The following is a 22,059-nucleotide window of genomic DNA, read 5'->3' as shown; positions in this document are numbered from 1 at the left end:
TGAGCTAATAGATACACCGGCATCTGCCAAGTATCTAAGCACCTTTGATTTGACTGCAGGGTATTGGCAGATCAAGTTATCAGAGGATGCAAAAGCAAAAACTGCATTTTCAACCATTGGAGGCCATTATCAATTCACAGTAATGCCTTTTGGATTGAAAAATGCACCTGCCACTTTTCAAAGGTTGGTGAACACAGTCCTGCAAGGGCTGGAAGCTTTTAGTGCAGCATATCTAGATGATATAGCTGTCTTTAGCTCCAGTTGGGATGATCACCTGGTCCACCTATGGAAAGTTTTGGAGGCCCTGCAAAAGGCAGGCCTCACTATCAAGGCTTCAAAGTGCCAGATAGGGCAGGGTAAAGTGGTTTATCTGGGACACCTGGTAGGTGGAGAACAGCTTGCACCACTTCAGGGGAAAATCCAAACTATTATAGATTGGGTTCCCCCTACAACTCAGACTCAGGTGAGAGCCTTTTTAGGCCTCACTGGGTACTACAGGAGGTTCATAAAGAACTATGGCTCCATTGCAGCCCCTCTTAATGACCTCACATCTAAAAAAATGCCTAAGAAGGTATTATGGACAGCAAACTGTCAGAAAGCTTTTGAGGATCTGAAGCAGGCCATGTGCCCTGCACCTGTCCTGAAAAGTCCCTGTTACTCCAATAAATTCATTGTCCAAACTGATGCATCTGAATTACGGGTAGGGGCAGTCTTATCACAACTTAATTCTGAGGGCCAGGATCAACCTGTTGCTTTTATCAGCAGGAGGTTGACCCCTAGAGAAAAGCGTTGGTCTGCCATAGAGAGGGAGGCCTTTGCTGTGGTCTGGTCACTGAAGAAGTTGAGGCCATACCTGTTTGGCACTCACTTCATTGTTCAGACAGACCACAAACCTCTACTTTGGCTAAAACAAATGAAAGATGAGAACCCTAAATTGTTGAGGTGGTCCATATCCCTACAGGGAATGGACTATACAGTGGAACATAGACCTGGGAGTACCCACTCCAATGCAGATGGACTCTCCAGATATTTCCACTTAGACAATGAAGACTCATCAGGTCATGGCTAGTCTTATTGTCCTTCGTTTGGGGGGGGGGGGTGTGTAGGAAAGTACCATCTTGCCTGCCATGTTACCCCCATATTTCACTGTATATATGTTGTTTTAGTTGTATGTGTCACTGGGACCCTGCCAGCCAGGGCCCCAGTGCTCATAAGTGTGCCTGTATGTGTTACCTGTGTTATGACTAACTGTCTCACTGAGGCTCTGCTATCCAGAACCTCAGTGGTTATGCTCTCTCATTTCTTTCCAAATTGTTACTAACAGGCTAGTGACCAATTTCACCAATTTACATTGGCATACTGGAACACCCTTATAATTCCCTAGTATATGGTACTGAGGTACCCAGGGTATTGGGGTTCCAGGAGATCCCTATGGGCTGCAGCATTTCTTGTGCCACCCATAGGGAGATCTGACAATTCTTACACAGGCCTGCCAGTGCAGCCTGAGTGAAATAACGTCCACGTTATTTCACAGCCATTTACCACTGCACTTAAGTAACTTATAAGTCACCTATATGTCTAACCTTTACCTGGTAAAGGTTGGGTGCTAAGTTACTTAGTGTGTGGGCACCCTGGCAGTAGCCAAGGTGCTCCCACATTGTTCAGGGCAAATTCCCCGGACTTTGTGAGTGCAGGGACACCATTACACGCGTGCACTATACATATGTCACAACATATGCATAGCGTCACAATGGTAACTCCGAACATGGCCATGTAACATGTCTAGGATCATGGAATTGTCACCCCAATGCCATTCTGGCATTGGGGAGACAATTCCATGATCCCCCGAGTCTCTAGCTCAGACCTGGGTACTGCCAAACTACCTTTCCCGGGGTTTCACTGCAGCTGCTGCCAACCCCTCAGACAGGTTTCTGCCCTCCTGGGGTCCAGCCAGGCCTGGCCCAGGAAGGCAGAACAAAGGACTTCCTCAGAGAGAGGGTGTTACACCCTCTCCCTTTGGAAAAAGGTGTCAGGGCTGGGGAGGAGTAGCCTCCCCCAGCCTCTGGAAATGCTTTGATGGGCACAGATGGTGCCCATCTCTGCATAAGCCAGTCTGCACCGGTTCAGGGATCCCTCAGCCCTGCTCTGGCGCGAAACTGGACAAAGGAAAGGGGAGTGACCACTCCCCTGCACCTCCCCTGGGAGGTGCCCAGAGCTCCTCCAGTGTGCTCCAGACCTCTGCCATCTGGGAAACAGAGGTGCTGCTGGCACACTGGACTGCTCTGAGTGGCCAGTGCCAGCAGGTGACGTCAGAGACTCCTTCTGATAGGCTCCTTCAGGTGTTGCTAGCCTATCCTCTCTCCTAGGTAGCCAAACCTCCTTTTCTGGCTATTTAGGGTCTCTGCTTTGGGGAATTCCTTAGATAACGAATGCAAGAGCTCATCAGAGTTCCTCTGCATCTCTCTCTTCACCTTCTGCCAAGGAATCGACTGCTGACCGCACTGGAAGCCTGCAAAACTGCAACAAAGTAGCAAAGACGACTACTGCGACCTTGTAACGCTGATCCTGCCGTCTTCTCAACTGTTTTCCTGGTGGTGCATGCTGTGGGGGTAGTCTGCCTCCTCTCTGCACTAGAAGCTCTGAAGAGATCACCCGTGGGTCGACGGAATCTTCCCCCTGTAACCGCAGGCACCAAAGAACTGCATCACCGGTTCTCTGGGTCTCCTCTCAGCACGACGAGCGAGGTCCCTTGAACTCAGCAACTCTGTCCAAGTGACTCCCACAGTCCAGTGACTCTTCAGTCCAAGTTTGGTGGAGGTAAGTCCTTGGCTCCCCACGCTAGACTGCATTGCTGGGAAACGCATGTTTTGCAGCTACTCCGGCTCCTGTGCACTCTTCCAGGATTTCCTTTGTGCACAGCCAAGTCTGGGTCCCCGGCACTCTAACCTGCATTGCACGACCTCCTGAGTTATCCTCCGGCTTCGTGGGACCCTCTTGTGCAACTTCGGGTGAGCTCTGTTTCACTCCACTTTGTAGTGTCTGTTCTGGCACTTCTGTGGGTGCTGCTTGCTTCTGAGTGGGCTCTTTGTCTTGCTGGACGCCCCCTCTGTCTCCTCACGCAATTGGCGACATCCTGGTCCCTCCTGGGCCACAGCAGAATCCAAAAACCCTAACCGCGACCTTTGCAGCTAGCAAGCCTTGTTGGCGGTCTTTCTGCACGGAAACACCTATGCACAACTCTTCACGACGTGGGACATCCATCCTCCAAAGGGGAAGTTTCTAGCCCTTGTCGTTCTTGCAGAATCCACAGCTTCTACCATCTGGTGGCAGCTTCTTTGCACCCACAGCTGGCATTTCCTGGGCATCTGCCCACTCCCGACTTGATCGTGACTTTTGGACTTGGTCCCCTTGTTCCACAGGTACTCTTGTCTGGAAATCCATCCTTGTTACATTTCTGGAGTTGGTCTTTCCTGCAGAATCCCTCTATCACGACTTCTGTGCTTTTTGGGGAACTTAGGTACACTTTGCACCCACTTTTCAGGGTCTTGGGGTGGGCTATTTTTCTAACCCTCACTGTTTCCTTACAGTCCCAGCGACCCTCTACAAGGTCACATAGGTTTGGGGTCCATTCGTGGTTCGCATTCCACTTCTAGAGTATATGGTTTGTGTTGCCCCTATCCCTATGTGCCCCCATTGCATTCTATTGTGACTATACATTGTTTGCACTGTTTTCTATTGCTATTACTGCATATTTTGGTATTTTGTACATATATCTTGTGTATATTTGCTATCCTCATACTGAGGGTACTCACTGAGATACTTTGGCATATTGTCATAAAAATAAAGTACCTTTATTTTTAGTATATCTGTGTATTGTGTTTTCTTATGATATTGTGCAAGTGGCACTAGTGGTACTGTGGGAGCTTCACTCGTCTCCTAGTTCAGCCTAAGCTGCTCTGCTAAGCTACCTTTTCTATCAGCCTAAGCTGCTAGACACCCCTCTACACTAATAAGGGATACCTGGGCCTGGTGCAAGGTGTAAGTACCCCTTGGTACTCACTACAAGCCAGTCCAGCCTCCTACAGTAACCCCTTGCGTCACATTATGCTTGTGCCAGTCATAATGTATGCAATGGGGCCATTTCCACGCAGGGAGGCCTATATAAATGGCGCACTGAAATCTACAACCTTTCACTGCACCACTTTTAGCATCATTCTTAAAGTCTGCCTAAGGGAGGTGTTAAAATAACACCCCTTTACTTTCAAAGGGCCTCCATTTACTTTGCAGGGTTAGCGCCACAATTTATGCCGCTAATCCTGCAAAGTACCATATTAGCATCATAAATAAGGACGCTATTGTCCTAACCTGTGCCATGGTGTGCAGTATTGTAAATACGGCTCACACACGATGTCGTTAGATGGCACAGGGAGGCGCAAGAAAAGTGGTGCATCAAATCTGATGCAACTCTATCTTGTAAATGTGGCTCCTAGTATGAAACAAAAGTCCTGATATCACCTGATTGTTGCATCATAGGTGTGTGTTCTTTATTGATGACATTTTTGTGGTTTGTATAGTTTTGGTCCACAAAGACTGGAGCAATATCTAATTTTCAGAATATTCACCTATTAAATCTTGTAGGATGGTGGCTATCTATGTAGTGTACCAATGTAGGGGTATACTATGCAGATAGTACAGGCGACCCTCTTTGGTTGATAGAGGCTTAACTTAAATACCCTAAATGCTCTCTTTTGTGCTAATATGGGTGAGCTGTTTAGGCTGATCAGAGGGTAGTGCTAACCATTTGTGGAACATACAGAATCAATAAATGAGACACACTCAAGAAGAAACTCAAGACCAATTGTAGAAAAATACAACACTTAATATTATGGTTCAACACCAGAAATCCTTCAAGTAAGGTAAGTACTGTTGTGGAGTTTTTATTCAAAGTGGGATAAGTAAAATACATCAATGCACTTTTACCCGGTAATGACTTTCAGCGGGTAAAGTACATGTACAGCATATGGGTATTTACAGAAGTATCTTGGGAGTCCCATTTAGGTCGTAGGATGCTAGGGGGCAAGGGCACTAGAAATACCAGTAGTTCAGTTTTACCTGCCCTGGGGAGTCTGGGTGCAGAGGTGCTGGATGGGTCGGGTGCCTCGCACACTGCTCGATTGGCAAACGTATGGGGCTTCTGGAAACAGGCTGAAGAGGAGGACAAGTCCGGGAGCTCCCAACCCGGGGCTCAGTTCCTGAGGTTCCTGGAAGCAAGTGAGCACAGTCGATACTCCTGGACCCGGGCCAAGGCGCTTGGGTGCAGAGGGTTTTGGTTGGCTGGTCCCCTGCATCAAGAGCGCTCACAGTGCTTGGTTAGGCCTGCATAGGGGAAGGAAAAACAGACAGTTTGGCCCCTCTTGTGGGCAGCCTCATAGATTCTTTCATCGCCTGGTTGCAGTTTGTTGTTTTGTGGCTGTAGTATCTGGCTCAGGCACAAACAAGCCTTGGTTTTTCCAACTGCTCTGGTACCCTGGGCATTGGTGGAGGTCGTCTCCTGGTGGACTTGGTGTCTCCAAACTTTGTGGGGAGATGAGTCTGTCCTCCGGGACGACGATGACCTCCTTCTGGGTTACTGGTGCATTAGTGGGCACGGTGGTCAGCAGATTGGTGGACTGGATATCGCGGTTGGTGCCTGCAGATTTCAGGGATGTGTCTCCTCCACTCCAAGGAGATGCTGGCTGCTTTACGAAGTGCTGGCTGCTTTACGAAGTACTGGCAACCCTGTGAGGTTTTTGGGAGATTCACAGCGACAGGATGAGTCGGGTCCGGGTGATTGTCAGGAGGGAGGCTGGTAGGCAGGGTTTGGTGCCAAAAGAACTGACGGCACTGTGCGAGGGCGGCGTCTATGTACTACTCCTGACGTCATCACGGTGACCACGATGCCTGTGGAGTCTACCGACGCCACCTACCGACGCGCAAGGGTATTGCTCAAAGAAAAATCTCCGGATCCAGTCTGACGCCAGGGGGAAAATTCTAAGGTAAGGAATCTGCAACTAGAATATGCCAATACCAGATATTTTGTTACCAAAGGTAAGTAACTTGTACTTTAGGGGCATTTAGGTGAGTGTAAGCCAATGGGCTTCTCACCTCTGGGGTGATCACACACCGTAAATGACCACTTCCTGTGTGGAGTGGGCATAACCCTGTCCCAGAATTCCTAATTCCACCAAAAAGAGGATGGCGGACACCTTTCTTTATGGGGCAGATCATGCAACCCACTGTAAGGGTATGACTAGCCTGGTAGTGCAACATGCCTACTTGCATTGCTAATTTCTCACCTGTCCTGGTGCCAAACAAGCTTTGGGGCAGGGAGCAACATTTCCCAGGTCTGGGGGAAGCCAGAGTTGCATGTCAAAGGGTAGCAGAGGCTTTGAAGCCTCCAGCTCAGATAAGCTGATTTACTGGCCATCCTACTGGAGCAGGTGTTCTCACCTTCCTCCAGAGCAGACATTGTTTCTGACCTCTGAGAATGCAGGCTCTCACCTCCAGGGTGCCAGAAACTCATCTGTAGTGGCTGGCTGGTCAATACCAGTCAGCCAGCACACTAGAGGGCTAGTAGTTTTTCAGGGGCCACCTCTAAGATACCCTTTGGGTGCATGCCATAATGAATCCAAGACTGGCATCATTGTGGATTTGTTAAGACAAGGTATTTGATACCAAACAACATAGGTTTCAGAGAAGCCATTATGTAGATGGGTAACTCGTAATGGCCAGTGCCCAGTACATACCATAAGATGGCTTCCCTGTTCACATGCAATATCTAGTAATAGAACTAGACATCACAGGGGCGTATCTGCTCATGCAGATATGTCCTTACATTGAATATATTGCACTCTGCCATTTGTGCTTTAAGGCCTATTGTAGAGGTCATGTACATATATTATATGTAGTGACTTTGGCATTGCACACAATAAGTTTCCCATGTCGTGTTTTCTCATGGCTTGTTATATGACACACAGGCCCTGATTCTAAGCTTGGTGGGCGGCTGTAGCCGCCCGCCAAGCGGGAACCGCCAGAAGACCGTACCGCGGTCAAAAGACCGCGGCGGTCATTCTGGGTTTCCCACTGGGCTGGCGGGCGACCGCCGAAAGTCCGCCCGCCAGCCCAGCGGGAAACACCCTTCCCACGAGGAATGGAGCCGGCGGAGTGGGAAGGTGCGACGGGTGCAATTCTTTGTGGGGCCCTCTTACAGGGGGCCCCACGACACCCCATACCGCCATCCTGTTCCTGGCGGGCGAACCGCCAGGAACAGGATGGCGGTATGGGGTGTCAGAATCCCCATGGCGGCGCAGCAAGCTGCGCCGCCATGGCGGATTCCCATGGGCAGCGGAAAGTCGGCGGTACACCGCCGGCTTTCCGCTTCTGGCCGCGGCTGTACCGCCGCGGTCAGAATGCCCGGCGGAGCACCGCCAGCCTGTTGGCGGTGCTACTGCCAACCTCCGCCCTGGCGGTATTTACCGCCAGGGTCAGAATGACCCCCACAGTCTGCTATGGCACTCTGCATGGAATTTGTATGGCGTTTCCTCAGGGTGGCATAATACATGCTGCATCCCTTAGGGACTCTCTTTAGTACCCATGCCCTAGTACCAGGGGTACCATTTGCAGGAAGCTGAACCCAGCTGGTTTACAGAGGCACAATTGACAACACTAAATGCTCTCTTTTGTGGTAGTGCAGATGAGCAGTTAAGGCTGTCAGAGGGTAGTGCTGAGAATTTGCTGTACTCGCAGAGGCAATACATGAGATAAACACTCAAAGAATAAATCTGAGACAAATTTAGAGAAATGGAACATATTTTTATGTCAATTTTGATACCAAGAACTTTGTTAACAAGTAAGTACTTTTTTAAATATTGATTTTTCCAAGTAAGTAAATGTTCGCTTAAATGTGTCTTTATGCAGCAATGCTTTCCTATAGGGAAAAAGGCATATGTTGCATACAGATATTTACAGTTAGTTTCTGATGGTCTCCTTCAGGACTTGGGGTCGGAGGGAGCCAAGGTACAAAGTACCACGAGCAGTTACTTGTTACCTGCCCTGAGGTGGCTGGGTGCAGAGGTGCATGCTATGCCGGTGGAGAGAAGGGGGACCACCTAGAAACGGGCTGCAGAGGGGGACTTGTGGACAAGTCTGGGAGCTCAGAATGTGAGGCATGGGTCGTAGGGTCCTTGAGACACAAAGGCACAGTTCGTTCTCTGATACCCGGGCTGGGGTGCTCGGGTGCAGCATAGATAGATAGGTTGGCTGGCCTGGGTGCGTCAAAGACCTCCAGGTTGTCGGTCTCATTGGTTTGAGGGTCCAAAAGGAGGATGGCAGGGCCGCTCAGGAAGTGGATCTCTCTGGTGCTGACATCCCTCGATGGCTGCTCGGTGCAGTGTGAGTCCCAATTGGACTCTCACGTTCTTGGCTTAGTGCAGGGAGTCCAGTACCCAGACTACTGGTGGTGTGCTACTGTGGTTGATCCTGGTGTCTTCACACTTGGTCAGTCGACACGTCTGACCTTCTGGGGCACAGGTGCCTCTTCCTGGGTGCCTGCGGCATCAGGCTGGCCAGTGAGCTGCAAGACATTGTACCCAACTCTGCTGTTTTGTTGCCTGCAAACTGCAGGGGAGTAGCTCCTCTGCACCAAGGGAGTTTTCTGGTAATTTTCAAAGGACTGGCAGTCTACTGGGATTCATGGCAGGTGCTCAGCTGCAGGACAAGTCACTTTGTCACGATCATTGAGACTGGTGCAGGCAAGAGAGTTTGGTGCCAAAGGTCCACAGCAAGTCTTTTTTTCTCATTTTTTCTCAGCTCTTCTTTTTCCTTGTCTTCTGGACTCATCAAATCTGATTTCCTGGCATCAGGGGTGCCACCTAAATACTGAATCCAGGGATGTTACAGGTAGTAGCCAATGGGATGCTTACCTTTAGAGTGTCTACACCCTCTATATGACCACTTCCTGTGGAGAGTGGGCATATCCCTGATCCAGTGAGCCTACTTCAACTAAGAACCAATGGTGGACTTCTAAGTGTTGTGTTCACATCAGGTGGTCCACCTATGTGGTGGAACTAGACAGATGGGGAACACACCTACTGATCAGAGATTTTCCTGCTTGGCCTGGTGGCAAATGTCCCCGGAGAAGGGGGAGTGGCATCTCCACTGACTGAGGGATCTGGAGGTTGCATAACAAAGGCAGCAGCGGCCAGCAACCTGCCTTGATATGCTGATAACAAGTCTCCCTGCTTGGAGGAGGTTGTAACACCTCCGTCCAGAGCAGGCTTTGTTTCTGATCTCAGAGGCATGGGCTATCACCTCCAGGGGGTCAGAAACTCATCTGTGGCGGCAGGCTGGTCAAGACCAGTCAGCCAGTAGACTAGTAATTGGTAGGTTTTCAGGAGGCACCCTAAGGTGCCCTTTGAGTGCATGCATTAATGAATCCATCACTGGAATCAGTGTGGGCTTGTTAATACAAGATACCAAACATCTTCGGTGTCAGTAAAGTTATCATGTAGCTGGGGAACTCGTCTTAGACATCACAGGGGCATATATGCTCATGCAGATATGTCCACACATGTAGAATATTGTACTCTGCTTTAGGGCTTTAAGGTCTGCTGTATGGGTGACTTGCCAATGCTGCCTGATTGTGGCACAACACATGCTGCAGTCTTTAGGGATCCTCTTTAGTACCCATGGCCAGGTACCAAGGGTACCTTTTACTAGGGACCTACAGGGGTTCTAAAGGTATGCCAATTGGGTAACAATTGCAATGTTTTAGGGAAAGAAATCTGGCACTGGGGACCTGGTTAGCAGGAACCCAGTGCACTTTCTGTCAAAATTGCACAAATTCCCAGGCAAAAAGTGGGGGTGACCATGTCAAACAGTGGCACTTTCCTACACCATTTCTTAGGACCTACAGGGGTGCTAACGTGCTTTGCCAATTGGGTATTTTGTTTTTAGGGGAAAGAACACTGGCACTGGAGCCTAGTTAGTAGGTTTCAGTACACTGTCAACGTCAAAAACCACCATCTATCAGTTCAAATGGGGGCAAAAAGTGGGGGGACAACCATCAAAAAACCTGGCTTTCTACAAATCTACATACAAATGGGCTTAGTTCACAAAAAAATGCATGCCTGCATGGGTGAAGACTTTTGAATTACAGAAACTTGCATACTTTTTCCAGACTACCCCTGGGAACTTGCAACAGACATAGGCTTCTTGGAGTGCTCTTGGAAGAGTTTTCTAAATTCCTAATTACTTCCAAGTGGAGGTGATTCCTCTTGCAGAATCTATATGCTGTACAATTGTGCTTACAAAACTGATTCTGCATTGGTGAAATCACACCTTTTATTATGAAGAAACTCTTTGCCTTACATCCTTATCAATTTTGGGTGTGTTCTTTTCCATGACATGCAATGGGGATTAATTTACTCTCGCCCTAGATAGGAGTACATTTCTGACTGTTTTCTGGGTAGTGATGGGTCACAGAGAAGTTTATGACTACCCAAAAACTTTTACGTTTGTGGGTGCTCCCACATTTTTCAAGACACCCTCCTTGTTGAAGTATCCACTCATCCATCGTGCGTAGGAGGTGAATTACCTGTGCATATGTTTTTGCATGACTCATTACGTGTTAAATGGCATCATTGATGGCATCACTCAGATTTAGAGACCAGTATTGCTCAAGTTACTAATGAGTACCGCTGTCCCCAAGGTAATATCTGAAGTCATAATCAGTGCTTGATGCGGGTGCACTTATAGCTAATTAACTAAACTAACTGGCACATGTCAGTGTTTTTTTGTATTTTTTTAATGGTAGTTCTTGACTCACTAAAACATCTAACTTTAAAGTTCCAGGTAAGGGAGCATGGAGGTGGGAGGGAAGCAACTGATATCAGATGAGGGGTGCACCAGCTAGGGCATAATAATTAAAAACACAATATTAAAAAGCAAAAGACGAGGAAGCAATGGACACTACCGGCAAAGGAGGGAGCAATACAATGGGATTCAGAGAGCAGGTCAAAGAAAAAGCAGGAAATAAAGGAGAGAGCAAAAAAGAAGAGGGTGCAATATGAAGCACTCTGGGACAGATTGTGGGATTTGGCAAGGAGGAAGCAGCACGTGATGGAGAGATCCCAAAAAGACATGCACTCTCATAGAGCGCTGAAAGAAAATGAAAAAACAGTTCCCTAAACATGAGCAGTGAAAGGATACAAGTCAGACAGTCAGAAAGATTGTAAAGAGGTTGTGCTTTGGGGGACTGCACATTGCATTATGCTTTTGAGTCAGGCAATTTGCACCTGTTGTTCGGACCCATAGATGCAAATAGCTTTGGGAATTGAGCCCACTAAATCCTTTGGGGCATCATGTAAACGTTAGTTATCATGAAAATCGTGCTTGAAGTCTGTTTTGGTAATAAATGTTGAATGCCCCTGCTTCACAGCATTTTGCCTTTTTAATTTGTTTGCATATTCCCTCAAATAACTTTGAGGCCCTTCCTTTCCAGTGATTAGGGATATGATGCTTCTTTCAGGCAACAGAAGAAATGTTCGTCTGGAACTGAAAATGAGAAATATCGCCTCTCACTTCAGTTCTTTTTCTGCAGGGTACCAGCGGCAGCTGAACTACAAGCATGATGATGGGTCTTACAGCGCCTTTGGCAAAAGCGATCAGGAAGGGAACACCTGGTAAGTGTGTCTGTGGCCCTGTATCGCTGCCTCTAAAAGTGAGCCAGGAAAGTTTATGGAGTGTGCCACATTTCAGCTGTGTGTGCAATTTTGTTAAAAAATGGTCAGGATATGTTGTGCCAAGTGTGTTTCAATCACATTTTGTATTTAATGAATGGATGGATGGATGGATAGAGGAATGGAAGAATGGGTGGATGGGTACTGAATAAATCAAGGGAACTGCAGATGAATGCATTGATAAAACAATGAGATGAATGAGAATATGAATCTGGATTACTGGAAGAATGAATTAAATTAGGAAAATGGATGACTGAATAGGTGAGTGATTGTTTTAGGATAGCTGAATACATGTATGGTTGAATGAGCTCACGGACCAGGAAAGAAAAGTGGAAGAATATGTATGTAGTGATATAAATAAAAGAAGGGAATGTGGCTAGGTCTGTTAGTATGAAATAGATGGTTGGATGATGAGACAGATGAGATGAATGTGTAAATAACATGGATGGATGAAAGAATAAGAGTGCAAGGAATCACACATTAAAGGATGGGTGAATGAATGGAAACTTTAAAAATCCTGCTAACAGAAGCTAAAAAGCAGAGAAGATCAAACAGTAGGCATTCAGTGGGTTGGTTCTATAACATTAAGAAGAGAAGAACAAATCAGTAATTTGCAAGTACAGTGTATTTTGCATATGGACACAGAAGCTAAGATGGTGGCACATACCTCTGAAACAGCTTCTAGGATTGGGAGGTGGACAGGGGAAGAAGGAAAGGTAAGAGGCGTGAACCTAAATGTGATATTACAATTAGTAACTTGAGGAAGGATTATTACACCTAAGTCATGTATTATTTACATTTGTTCCTTCTCTTATCGTCATTGATCAAATGTTGATAGAAAAGTAAATGTTCAATAGGCTCTTAAAAGATGGACCTGACAATGGGGTAGCTGGGTGACAGGGAAGAGAGACACATTTTTGGCACAATTACAGAAACCACCTCCTTCATCAGGTAATTAAAACGTGCCCAGTTTTCTTACATGTCTGTCCCTGATCCATGGGAAAATGTAGGGTGTAATAATTACATTTTAAAAAACCTTATACGTATTTGAATTACTCCGGTACCTGATTATTGTGTCCTTGCCCCCCCCCATTACAATGATCTCTGCTACCATCTCCCCCTCCTTGTGACATGGCCTTTCCTCAAAGTTGCCAGTAATGTGCTTATAAGACAGCAATGAGTAGGGTATCCCAGAGCACTAACCCCTTGTTCCCGTTTTTACGCGTAACCAGGGGTTACACCTGCTATCTCTGCCTTTCACATGGCGCTCCTAACACTGCCATTGCTACCCTCGTTATGAGAAAGTATAAAACCATCATGAACATAACTTAGAGAGCTGTAAAAGTCTTGTTTACTTCTGTAGTTCGCTCCTTGCAGGTCCACCAGCACTCCAAAAGCACATGGCAGGCTGTTGAGAGGTTAACAGTAGGACAAGGTGTCAACACTGTTTTTTCTGGGGCGGAAAAAGACTATGGCCCTCTGTGGCAGTCCCACCACCAACTGGCTGGCGGTGCATACCGCTACATTATGAGTATGGCAGGTTGGCCACTGCCAACCCGCCACATCTCCACTCGTACCCCCTGGCGGTCCACAGAAGACCGCCGGCAGTATCAGGAGCAGGCTTTCTGCGGCGGTAGCACCGCCATGAAAGCCATAGTGGAAAGGCTACAGGTGACAGGGAATTTCTTCCCTATCACCGGTAGATGGCTCCCCACCCCTCCCAGCAAGCACTAGACCCCACCTCCCCCCTTCCGCCACAATACCCCCACCCCTTCTTCAGCCACAGCACCCCCACCCCGCATACATGCACACAGACACCCACACGCAACACGCATACATCCATTCACCTACACTTGCATACAAGCATTCACAACAACCTTCATACACACATTCAAGCACCCATCCATACATGCATTCCCAACAACCTTCATACACGCATTCAAGCACGCATCCATACATGCATTCACGACAACCTTCATACATGCATCCAAACATGCATAGTCACACGCATTCACAAACTTCATACACGCATCCAAACACACATACTCACACACATACACACTTACATGCAGACACACACTCACATCAACATTTATACATGCATACAAACACGCATTCACACATTCATGCACACATGCAGACACCACACACTCACACATACACACACAACACCCCCTCCCTTCCCCCTCCCCTGTCAGATGATCAACTTACCGGGTCTGGGGAAGAGGTAGTCCGGCAGAGAACGGGAAGGGGCGCTTCCACTGCTGGCAGCGCCCCGCCGTCAGGACACCGCCAGGTCATATTATTGCTCATAATACGGCGGGCGGTGTTCTACTGCTGGGGTGGGGCCGGTGGTGGAAATGCCAGAGCGCCTCCAACCGCTAGCACGATTACTGCTAGATTTCAGTACCCGTGATATGGAAGACCGCCAAAGTCGTAATGAGGACCTATGTAACTTCATTTCTGTTACGCCTGGAATGTTGCTTAGTTTACATTTGTGACCATACCTGTTGAGTAGGTTGGTCTAATTAGTGTTTGCCCCTTCAGAATGCTAGGAATACTGGACTCTACTTCGCTTACCATGACAGCAACCAGTACTTGGATACGAGATAGCGAGGCTTGTGGGATGGGGGACCGCCTAAGATTCACTGTCCATCACCCCTGTGTATTTGAATAAACAACAATGAGCTCTTTTACAGTATAGTGCACCCTGTGATCTGAATGTCACTCTAGTACCAATCCTTAAAACCTTAGGTTTGAGTTTAGTGCTCATCGAAGGTATCAACCTGACAAAATATGTCCCCTAGTACACTGCAAGCTTCCCCAGGCAGTTGGTTTGTGTACACCAATCCATCTGAACATGGGAGCAAGGCAACTCATTCGGCTCATTATGTCATGATATCTCTGCTAAAATCAATATTAAGGAACCACTGTGGTATAACATGTCATTTGAGTTCAGTTCTTTGCCTCCTTCATTTTTCTCGGATCATCACCTGGTATCTCATTTCCTGTATTCACAATTTCCTTGCCTCCACATCCACTTATAGCCCATCTCTGTCATCCTTTTTTCTCTTCTCTTCACCTCTGTTTCTCTCTCACTTGCCTGTCTATTTGCAACCCTGTCCCCAACATCTACAAGCCTCCCTTTCCCACCTGGTATCACTCTGTGCCTTTTGTATCATTTACTCATCTTCTTCCAATCTCTGGAGTTTCTTCCTGTTCCTTGTCATCTCTCACACTTTTCCTTTCCAACTTTCCATTCCTTCTCCTTTCTGTCCCTCCAACTCTCTACAGCTACTATGCTCCATCATTCTCACCCTCACATTTTCTGTCTCCTCAGGCTCACTGCTTTAGTCATGAAGTCCTTTAGCCAGGCCCGGGACGACATAGATGTTGACAAGGTGTACATCGACCAAGCCCTCAAGTATCTCAAGGAGCATCCGCTGGAAAGCGGCTGCTTCAACAGTTCCGGAAAACTCTTGAACAACGCACTGAAGGAATGGGAGGCTTCACAAAGCCATGTCTTATTCCCTTGCAGGAATGTTGCCTTTCCTTGGGCCTTGACATTGTAGCACGCCAAGTGGAAGTGAATAACTCTAACTTCGCTGTCAAGTATGAGACAAGACGTCCCCTCATGTACAGCTGAGGGTTTTGCAAGTCATTGAGGAGTGTGGCATTAGTCCACGTTCTTTTACAAAGCCAAGGAGATCTTGGGTGATTTGCACTATTGTTATTGATGAAAGATATTTATTAAGCACAGCTGTCAGCAGCATGGTATCTTACATGAAGGAATGGGGCTGTAGAACCACGATGCAGGTCAATTAAGGAGAGGAGCAGGCAAGTAGATTTTTCAGAGATTTAAGGAAACAGATCCATTAGACAGATAGTGATGGGTAGAAAAAGAAGAGCTTTCCAGTGTTGGGCCGTTATACAAGTGAACAATGACCCCTCAATTTGAGAATAACATACTATAGGTAAGGTCAAAAGAAAGAGCAAGGCAGAAAGGAGAGAGCGAGAAGGAGAATCTTGCCTAAATTTGAACTGAATCTACCTGCGTCCTTGTTTGTGAAATGCATGGTGGCAAAACAAGGAGAATTAGGTGTATGTATGTGTGTTTTTGTATTTCTAAAGCATGGACGTCACTGGTTAGTAATGGTGCACTCTACAGGGGGCAAGGAGGAAAAGTGGAAGAAGTGACAAGTGAACCTATCTGAAGTTGTTTTCTTGAGGTATTGAGATTTTAGTTTCTTCTTGAATTGTAGTAGGGTTGGTACAGTTCTAATGTTGGAGGGGATGTTGTTTGAGATTCTGGGGGCATAGGCTCAGATGTTGTGTTTTCTTGTTTTTCATTATATTTCAGCATTTCTGGTGATGTTGGAGCTTCTGGTTAGTGTCAATCTACAGATAATATTAGTTCATGCACTAGGTAAATGTGGTCTTGGCATAGAATGACTTGTAGTGATGCCAGGTTTGCAGAGGTACACTGTAGATTATTTAGAATGGAACTGAGGTGGTCATACTGCTCCAGCACTTAATTGTGCCATCTTGCTGCTTGAAACATGCCTTTCAGAGGAGAGAAGGTGGTCTTTGAGATGCTGATGAGCAGTGTGTGGCATCCAGCAAGGTGGTAGCGGACTACGGATTATGCAGTTGTTTTGAGTTCTTTTCATGGAAGAAAGGATACTCGGAAAGTGAGTTAGACTAGAGTGGTTTGGTCTTATTGACAATGTGTTCTTTGAATAAGAGGTTGAAGTCATGGGTGAATCAGAGAGAAATGACAACAATGGTCCAAAGGCACCAATTGGCCATGCTGGATTCAGTTTGCTGTACTTGCTTTGCACTGCTCCCACAAGTAAAGCTAAGGAAACCACCATGATTTTTATATTTCTATTCACTTCAATTTCACAGAGTCTTTTAAAATTTCAAAATGTTGCTTTTGCATTCATGATTGCTTTACAAATCCAATTACTTAATATTCTAAACAGTCTCGGCCCCCGTGAGTAGCTGTTGTGACTCCCTAGGGGGTGCCTGGTTTTCAGGTTGAGAACCACCATTTTTTAGTGTTTTAGGGTTTCGCAAGCATATTAGTTGCTGTATTCAGACAGTGTACTGTGAATTTTCCCCTACTAATCGCTAAAGAGTCCAGGTATCCATCATTTCTTTACTTTAAATGTTATTGCAGTGGAAACACATGTTCACGCACAATCTTCAAGGATGAGCCTTGCAATTGTTGTATTGCATGATTTTGTAATGTTGACACACACCAATGCAGGTGTTGTATCATATTGTACTACTCAATTTAGAATGTATCTATTGTTTCACATCCTTGATGAGGCCACAGAGAACTTATTGGGTTCCTTGGAGGAGTGCATGGCTGGGGGGTGGCGGGAAAGATTATAGTTTGGCCTATAAGGAAGTGTCGGGAGTAGTGGCATGAGGACCGAAGAGGTGCTCCACCTATGATGTGGTAGCTCCACCTATGATGTGGTAACTCCATGTAGGCATGAAGTGTTATAGAAACATGTGAACACAGATACGGGCCACACATGCAAGCATTTATAATCTTCTTTAGGAAGTGTATGTATCATACAAGTATTTCAAAGGGAAAACCAGTTTTTAAAAAGGGCTAGGCAAAAAATTTGAATTATTTTTATTTGTACTGTGTGCAGTTTTCAAGAAAATCGTAGGAAAAATACACCTTTTACATGGAAGGAAATTGTCCCATGTCGGATGGTAAAATTGTACGTGAGGACATACCTTGTGTTAAAAGCATAAGCCAAAAAAATCAATACGGTGGAAAGCATAACTGTTGAAAAAGCATAACTGTAGAAAAAAAGGATGTGCAAGTCTGTAATCAAGAATTATGGGAGATTACCTGTGAATAAAAATGTAATATAAAAATAAATATAAAAAACGGAAATAGCGGTTTGTCAGCAATGGATTTACAGATTTAAAAATTCGCTGGACAACAGAAGGATAAAGTTATTTTTCAGGAAGGAGGAAGGCAACTGAGGGTGGAGGTAGGTGTGGTCATACAGTGCCTACTTGCATCGGTAGTGAGTGTCAATAAAGAATGATGAAACCAAAAACCAATGGTCATTTTTATAACTTTCCCAGAGGTGGCTCCCCCGCCAGCAGCGGCTGCCGCAAAACCTTTACAAAAAAACAATAATAAACTGTGTTTATTATCATTTTCTTGTAAAGGGCTGGGGCCACAGGGTCTGACGAGCACTGAGGGGGCGTGCACAGCACTCCCCCCTCAGTGTGCATGTATGTTTGACTGACCGTCTCGGGACGGCCAAACACACATGCGCACAACGCTCTCTCCAGCCCGGCACTGTGTTGTCGGGCTGGAGAAAGCATGCACAGGCTCACAGTCTGCCTGGGAGTGCCCTGGCTGGGCGCTCTCCCAGCCAATCCTCACGCTGCTTTATGCGCTATATCAAAACTCCTAAATAGAATACCAAAGGTATCAGAATTATGAATATTGTGAAAAAAAATTACACCACACCCCCAGATATATTTCAAAATGTCATACCAGCTAATATTATCAGGCAGAGGAAAATGCCTGGTAAATACAGTAACCTGTGGTTTTTGGTGCGGTAAAACTAATAAATTGCTGGGATTTATCGTACACAATAAATTGTGACACAGAGCACTATTTACCGGATCACTCTCAATGAGGGCCGAAGTCAAGGGGAACCACACAATCATTTTTGTGCCAAATGGCCCCCTTTCATGTGGTAGGCAATGCCCGTGGTGTCAACTATACTTCCGCCATTGTTCCACCCAAGAGCATCTATGCATCTTTTCGCATGAACAACAATGTAAGAATACATTTCCCTGTATACATATATTGTGTGAAAACACAATGATTTCAGGGCTGCAAGATGATTCATGTGGAAAGTATAACATTGTCCCCAAGACAAGTCACTGCAGGTTGCTTTCAAAGTGACTACTTATTCTTTATCTTCTGTGGTCCATGGTCCAGATGCTTGTGAATTTCAAGTGCATCTCAGCATAGGACAGCAGACAACCCACACCTGCAACAGAGCAGAGGAATGGCCAGTCAACTTTGGACAAGGCGCTCTGCATTAAACGAGAAGGCTGTGACTTTACCAGCTTTGGCATAGTGTGTGGCATGCACTACTTGGCGAATGTTGCTGGGAAGATGCCATATTACACTGGACCTCAGCCTTTCATGCCACAGGAGGTTCTAAACCTCATGGGCTGCAAACAGCAGAGAAGCCAGTCAGTCACCATTTGAGAGTCCCTGCTGATTCACAGCTCAGGTGTAGACATTCCAATGAAAGAAATTGAAGGAACGGAAGCGGAAGTGAAGCCAGTATTTAAACCATCCCCACCATCTTCCAATAATAAACAGGAACCAGTGTGACACTGACATGCCTGTTGCATGCCATTACAATGCTTACTTATGCTGATACACAGCAACCTGCTGCTATCAACTGTAATACAATAATTGCAATATTGACATGTGTGGACAGATGTCATTTGAGTGCTTGCATGAAACTGTAGATGTCAATATATGTTGTTTGCATGCCTACATGCCTGTCATTACTATGCAGAAGCACATAAGTGTGCGTCTTGTGTACTAATGTCCACCCATTTGACAGTTAATTGGCTTTCTACAAACTTCCAGCACAACTCACCACACAACATATTTTTTTTTTTTTTTTTTTTGGTTTTGCATCTTTTGACTTAATCCAACAGCACACACTAAAGACATCCCATGGCACAGACATGCCCATGGCACAGCACATTACACCCCTTCCCCATCGTGCTTATCCAACCGTTCAGAACATGTTAAATATAACAAGCGCATGCGTACAGCATTGCCTCAAACATATTTAACCGGCTAATCATTCGTCCAAAGCGAATAGCCACCCTAGCCCGAGTAGTGAAGCACTGTGCACCACTGTTGGCCATCAACACACTATCCATCCACACACTACACCGATCAATAACCGGGTCTAGTAAACACTACCAAATCACACAGTTCTACCGCAGACAGTCCCTTCCTTTGAGAACCATTACAGTAGCCAGTTCTGCCCCAGCTGTCCTGTGTGAGCCATCACAGAACCGGTCCTTGCACATGGGCCTACCTTTCCATTAAATGCCCCTTGTTGACGTGTGCCACCAGAGCAGACAAGAAGGAGGGCGAGTGCCTTGTAGGGAACATACCACAGGCCTTGCGATCTCCATGTCCAGAAGTAAATCCGTAATATGTGTACAGATTTTTAAGTGGAAGCAAACCTGCTGATTCATTAATAAAGAGTCACTTTACATGCCATAATGTAAGATGGCAAGTTTTCTCTTTATTGATACACAGAAGCAGGTTCGTATGGCACCTTCCAGTAACCACTGACAATGACATGCATGTGTCTGATATGTCAAAGCCCTGTAAATACAAGTCAGGGCAAAACATTGTAACCTGGCACTCATTAATACATGCATTTGTTATGATGGCAGATAGAAATATTGTGATGTTATTGCAGCTACATGTCACTGTAAATCCTTCGGTGTCGATATGAGCCACTCTAGTTTTGACAAAGTGGCAATAAACTTTGCATGGTATTACATTAAAGAAATACAACAAAAGTAGATACTTTCACTCACATCTGCAAGAAAGGTCTGCTTGCCAGCTATGGACGTCATTTGGGGGATCGCTGGGGTCGAAGCTGCGACCCCTGGCTTACCCCTTTGTGACCCCCTGGCACTACCTTTGCAACCCCTGGTCTTAAGGGGGCAAGATCAGTGCCTGGAATAGAGCAGCAGCTCCTCCATGGATTGTCCTTTGGGATATCCGTTGGGACGCCATTCTCCTTGTTTTCTATGAAGTTTTTATTAAACTAATAATGAAGAAAATTACATTTTTCACTGTTACCTTAATAAAAATGGAGCTGAAATATGGCTTTCCCTGGCAGCTGAGGTAGATAAAAAATGCTTTCAAATGTATGTTGTGTACGTGTTTAGAGGTGAGAGTGTGTTTACGTGAGAGAGTGTGTGTATGTGAATGTCAGTGTATGTGAAAGTGAGGATCAAATGGTGTGTGATATCACTTCCGGTACCTATGGCATTTTGGAGAACTTACGTCCATATTGCCAGAATTAACTTAAAGTTCCAAAGTCTCAACAGATTGGTAGAATACATTTGTTGCACCAGGACGTTTTGAAAAGTGGTAATTGATTATAAAAAGAAGCTTTTTGTAAATTTCACTGAAAAAGAGATATTTAATCTGCCAGCATGAGCTGCACATTGTATTGAGTGTTACTGCTGAGAGAAGGGAGGGGTGGGAGAGAACTCTGAAAGAGGTGCTTGTGACAACTTAGCTCTGTCTCCCACAGGGTGGCGTTGAAGATAACCTCTCGCTTTCGGCCTACGTCACAGCAGCCATGCTCGAACTGGGGCGGAATGATACGGTGAGTCCCGTTCGAGCCTTCACTGGGTATGTAGAGGAGGAGGATGGAAGAGAGCCTTTGAAACATTGATCAGTGGGTTGGAAGCCTCTGGGTTCATGCAAACTTTGACAGGCCTTTAGTAATGCTTTGGCCAATATTCAACTTTCCATCAGGATGAGATAAGTTTAAGGGTCTAACAGAGGACACTTTGACGGATAGCTCAGGAGATACTAGTAGCTGGCCAGGACCCTAGAAATAGCTCACTGAAGTGCAGCTCAGCACAGTGCTTAATTCATTGTTTCTACTACCGCCATACTGGAGAAGGTCACTTTGCAAGTAATGGACTGGATTTTCTTATAGCATTGCGAATATTCGACAAACAAAACGTGTATTTTGAGAAAGTAGCATTCTGAAAATCAAAATGATTGAGAATCCAAAATATTTTTATACTGCTATTTGAATGATAGGTCATAATGAGTTGTGTAGGTTTATAGCTGTTATTATTTCCTTTGTGCCAACAGGCACTTGCTGTCATTATTCTGAAATGGCATTCTGCTCTAAACCTATCCCCACCTTGTCACAAGTTGAAAAGGGATGAAAGGTCAGAGATAAAGGGGTTTGCTCAATAACTCAACATCCATCTAACTTCTAGAGGTCGTCATGGTGAAGAACGGCCAGTAGTGGTAGGGACATGGAGAGGGAACTCCCACCCTTTTTATCTTTTTGAATCCACCAAGAGGTCACAATTTGAGTGTAGCTTGAAACATAAATCCCAATCCAGCTCCCTCAAAGATAATTACTTTGGGGGTTATTCTAACTTTGGAGGAGGTGTTAATCCGTCCCAAAAGTGACGGAAAAGTGAC

The 22,059-nt window shown here is 45.9% G+C and overlaps 1 protein-coding gene across 1 annotated transcript in view; it reads left to right on the top strand.

Moving 5' to 3' along the window:
• Positions 1 to 22,059, top strand: part of LOC138246810 (alpha-2-macroglobulin-like protein 1) — a 184,323-nt gene that overhangs the window by 115,705 nt on the left and 46,559 nt on the right. The window contains exons 22-24 of the mRNA XM_069201572.1: positions 11,639 to 11,720; positions 15,118 to 15,298; positions 21,143 to 21,217. Of these exons, the coding sequence (XP_069057673.1) occupies positions 11,639 to 11,720; positions 15,118 to 15,298; positions 21,143 to 21,217 (338 nt within the window). The remainder of the gene's footprint in view (positions 1 to 11,638; positions 11,721 to 15,117; positions 15,299 to 21,142; positions 21,218 to 22,059) is intronic.

Source organism: Pleurodeles waltl, chromosome 7, assembly GCF_031143425.1.
Source record: "Pleurodeles waltl isolate 20211129_DDA chromosome 7, aPleWal1.hap1.20221129, whole genome shotgun sequence".
Taxonomy (NCBI): Eukaryota; Metazoa; Chordata; class Amphibia; order Caudata; family Salamandridae; genus Pleurodeles; species Pleurodeles waltl.
The sequence above is the reverse complement of the archived record's forward strand: the minus strand, read 5'-3'. Positions and strand labels throughout refer to the sequence as shown.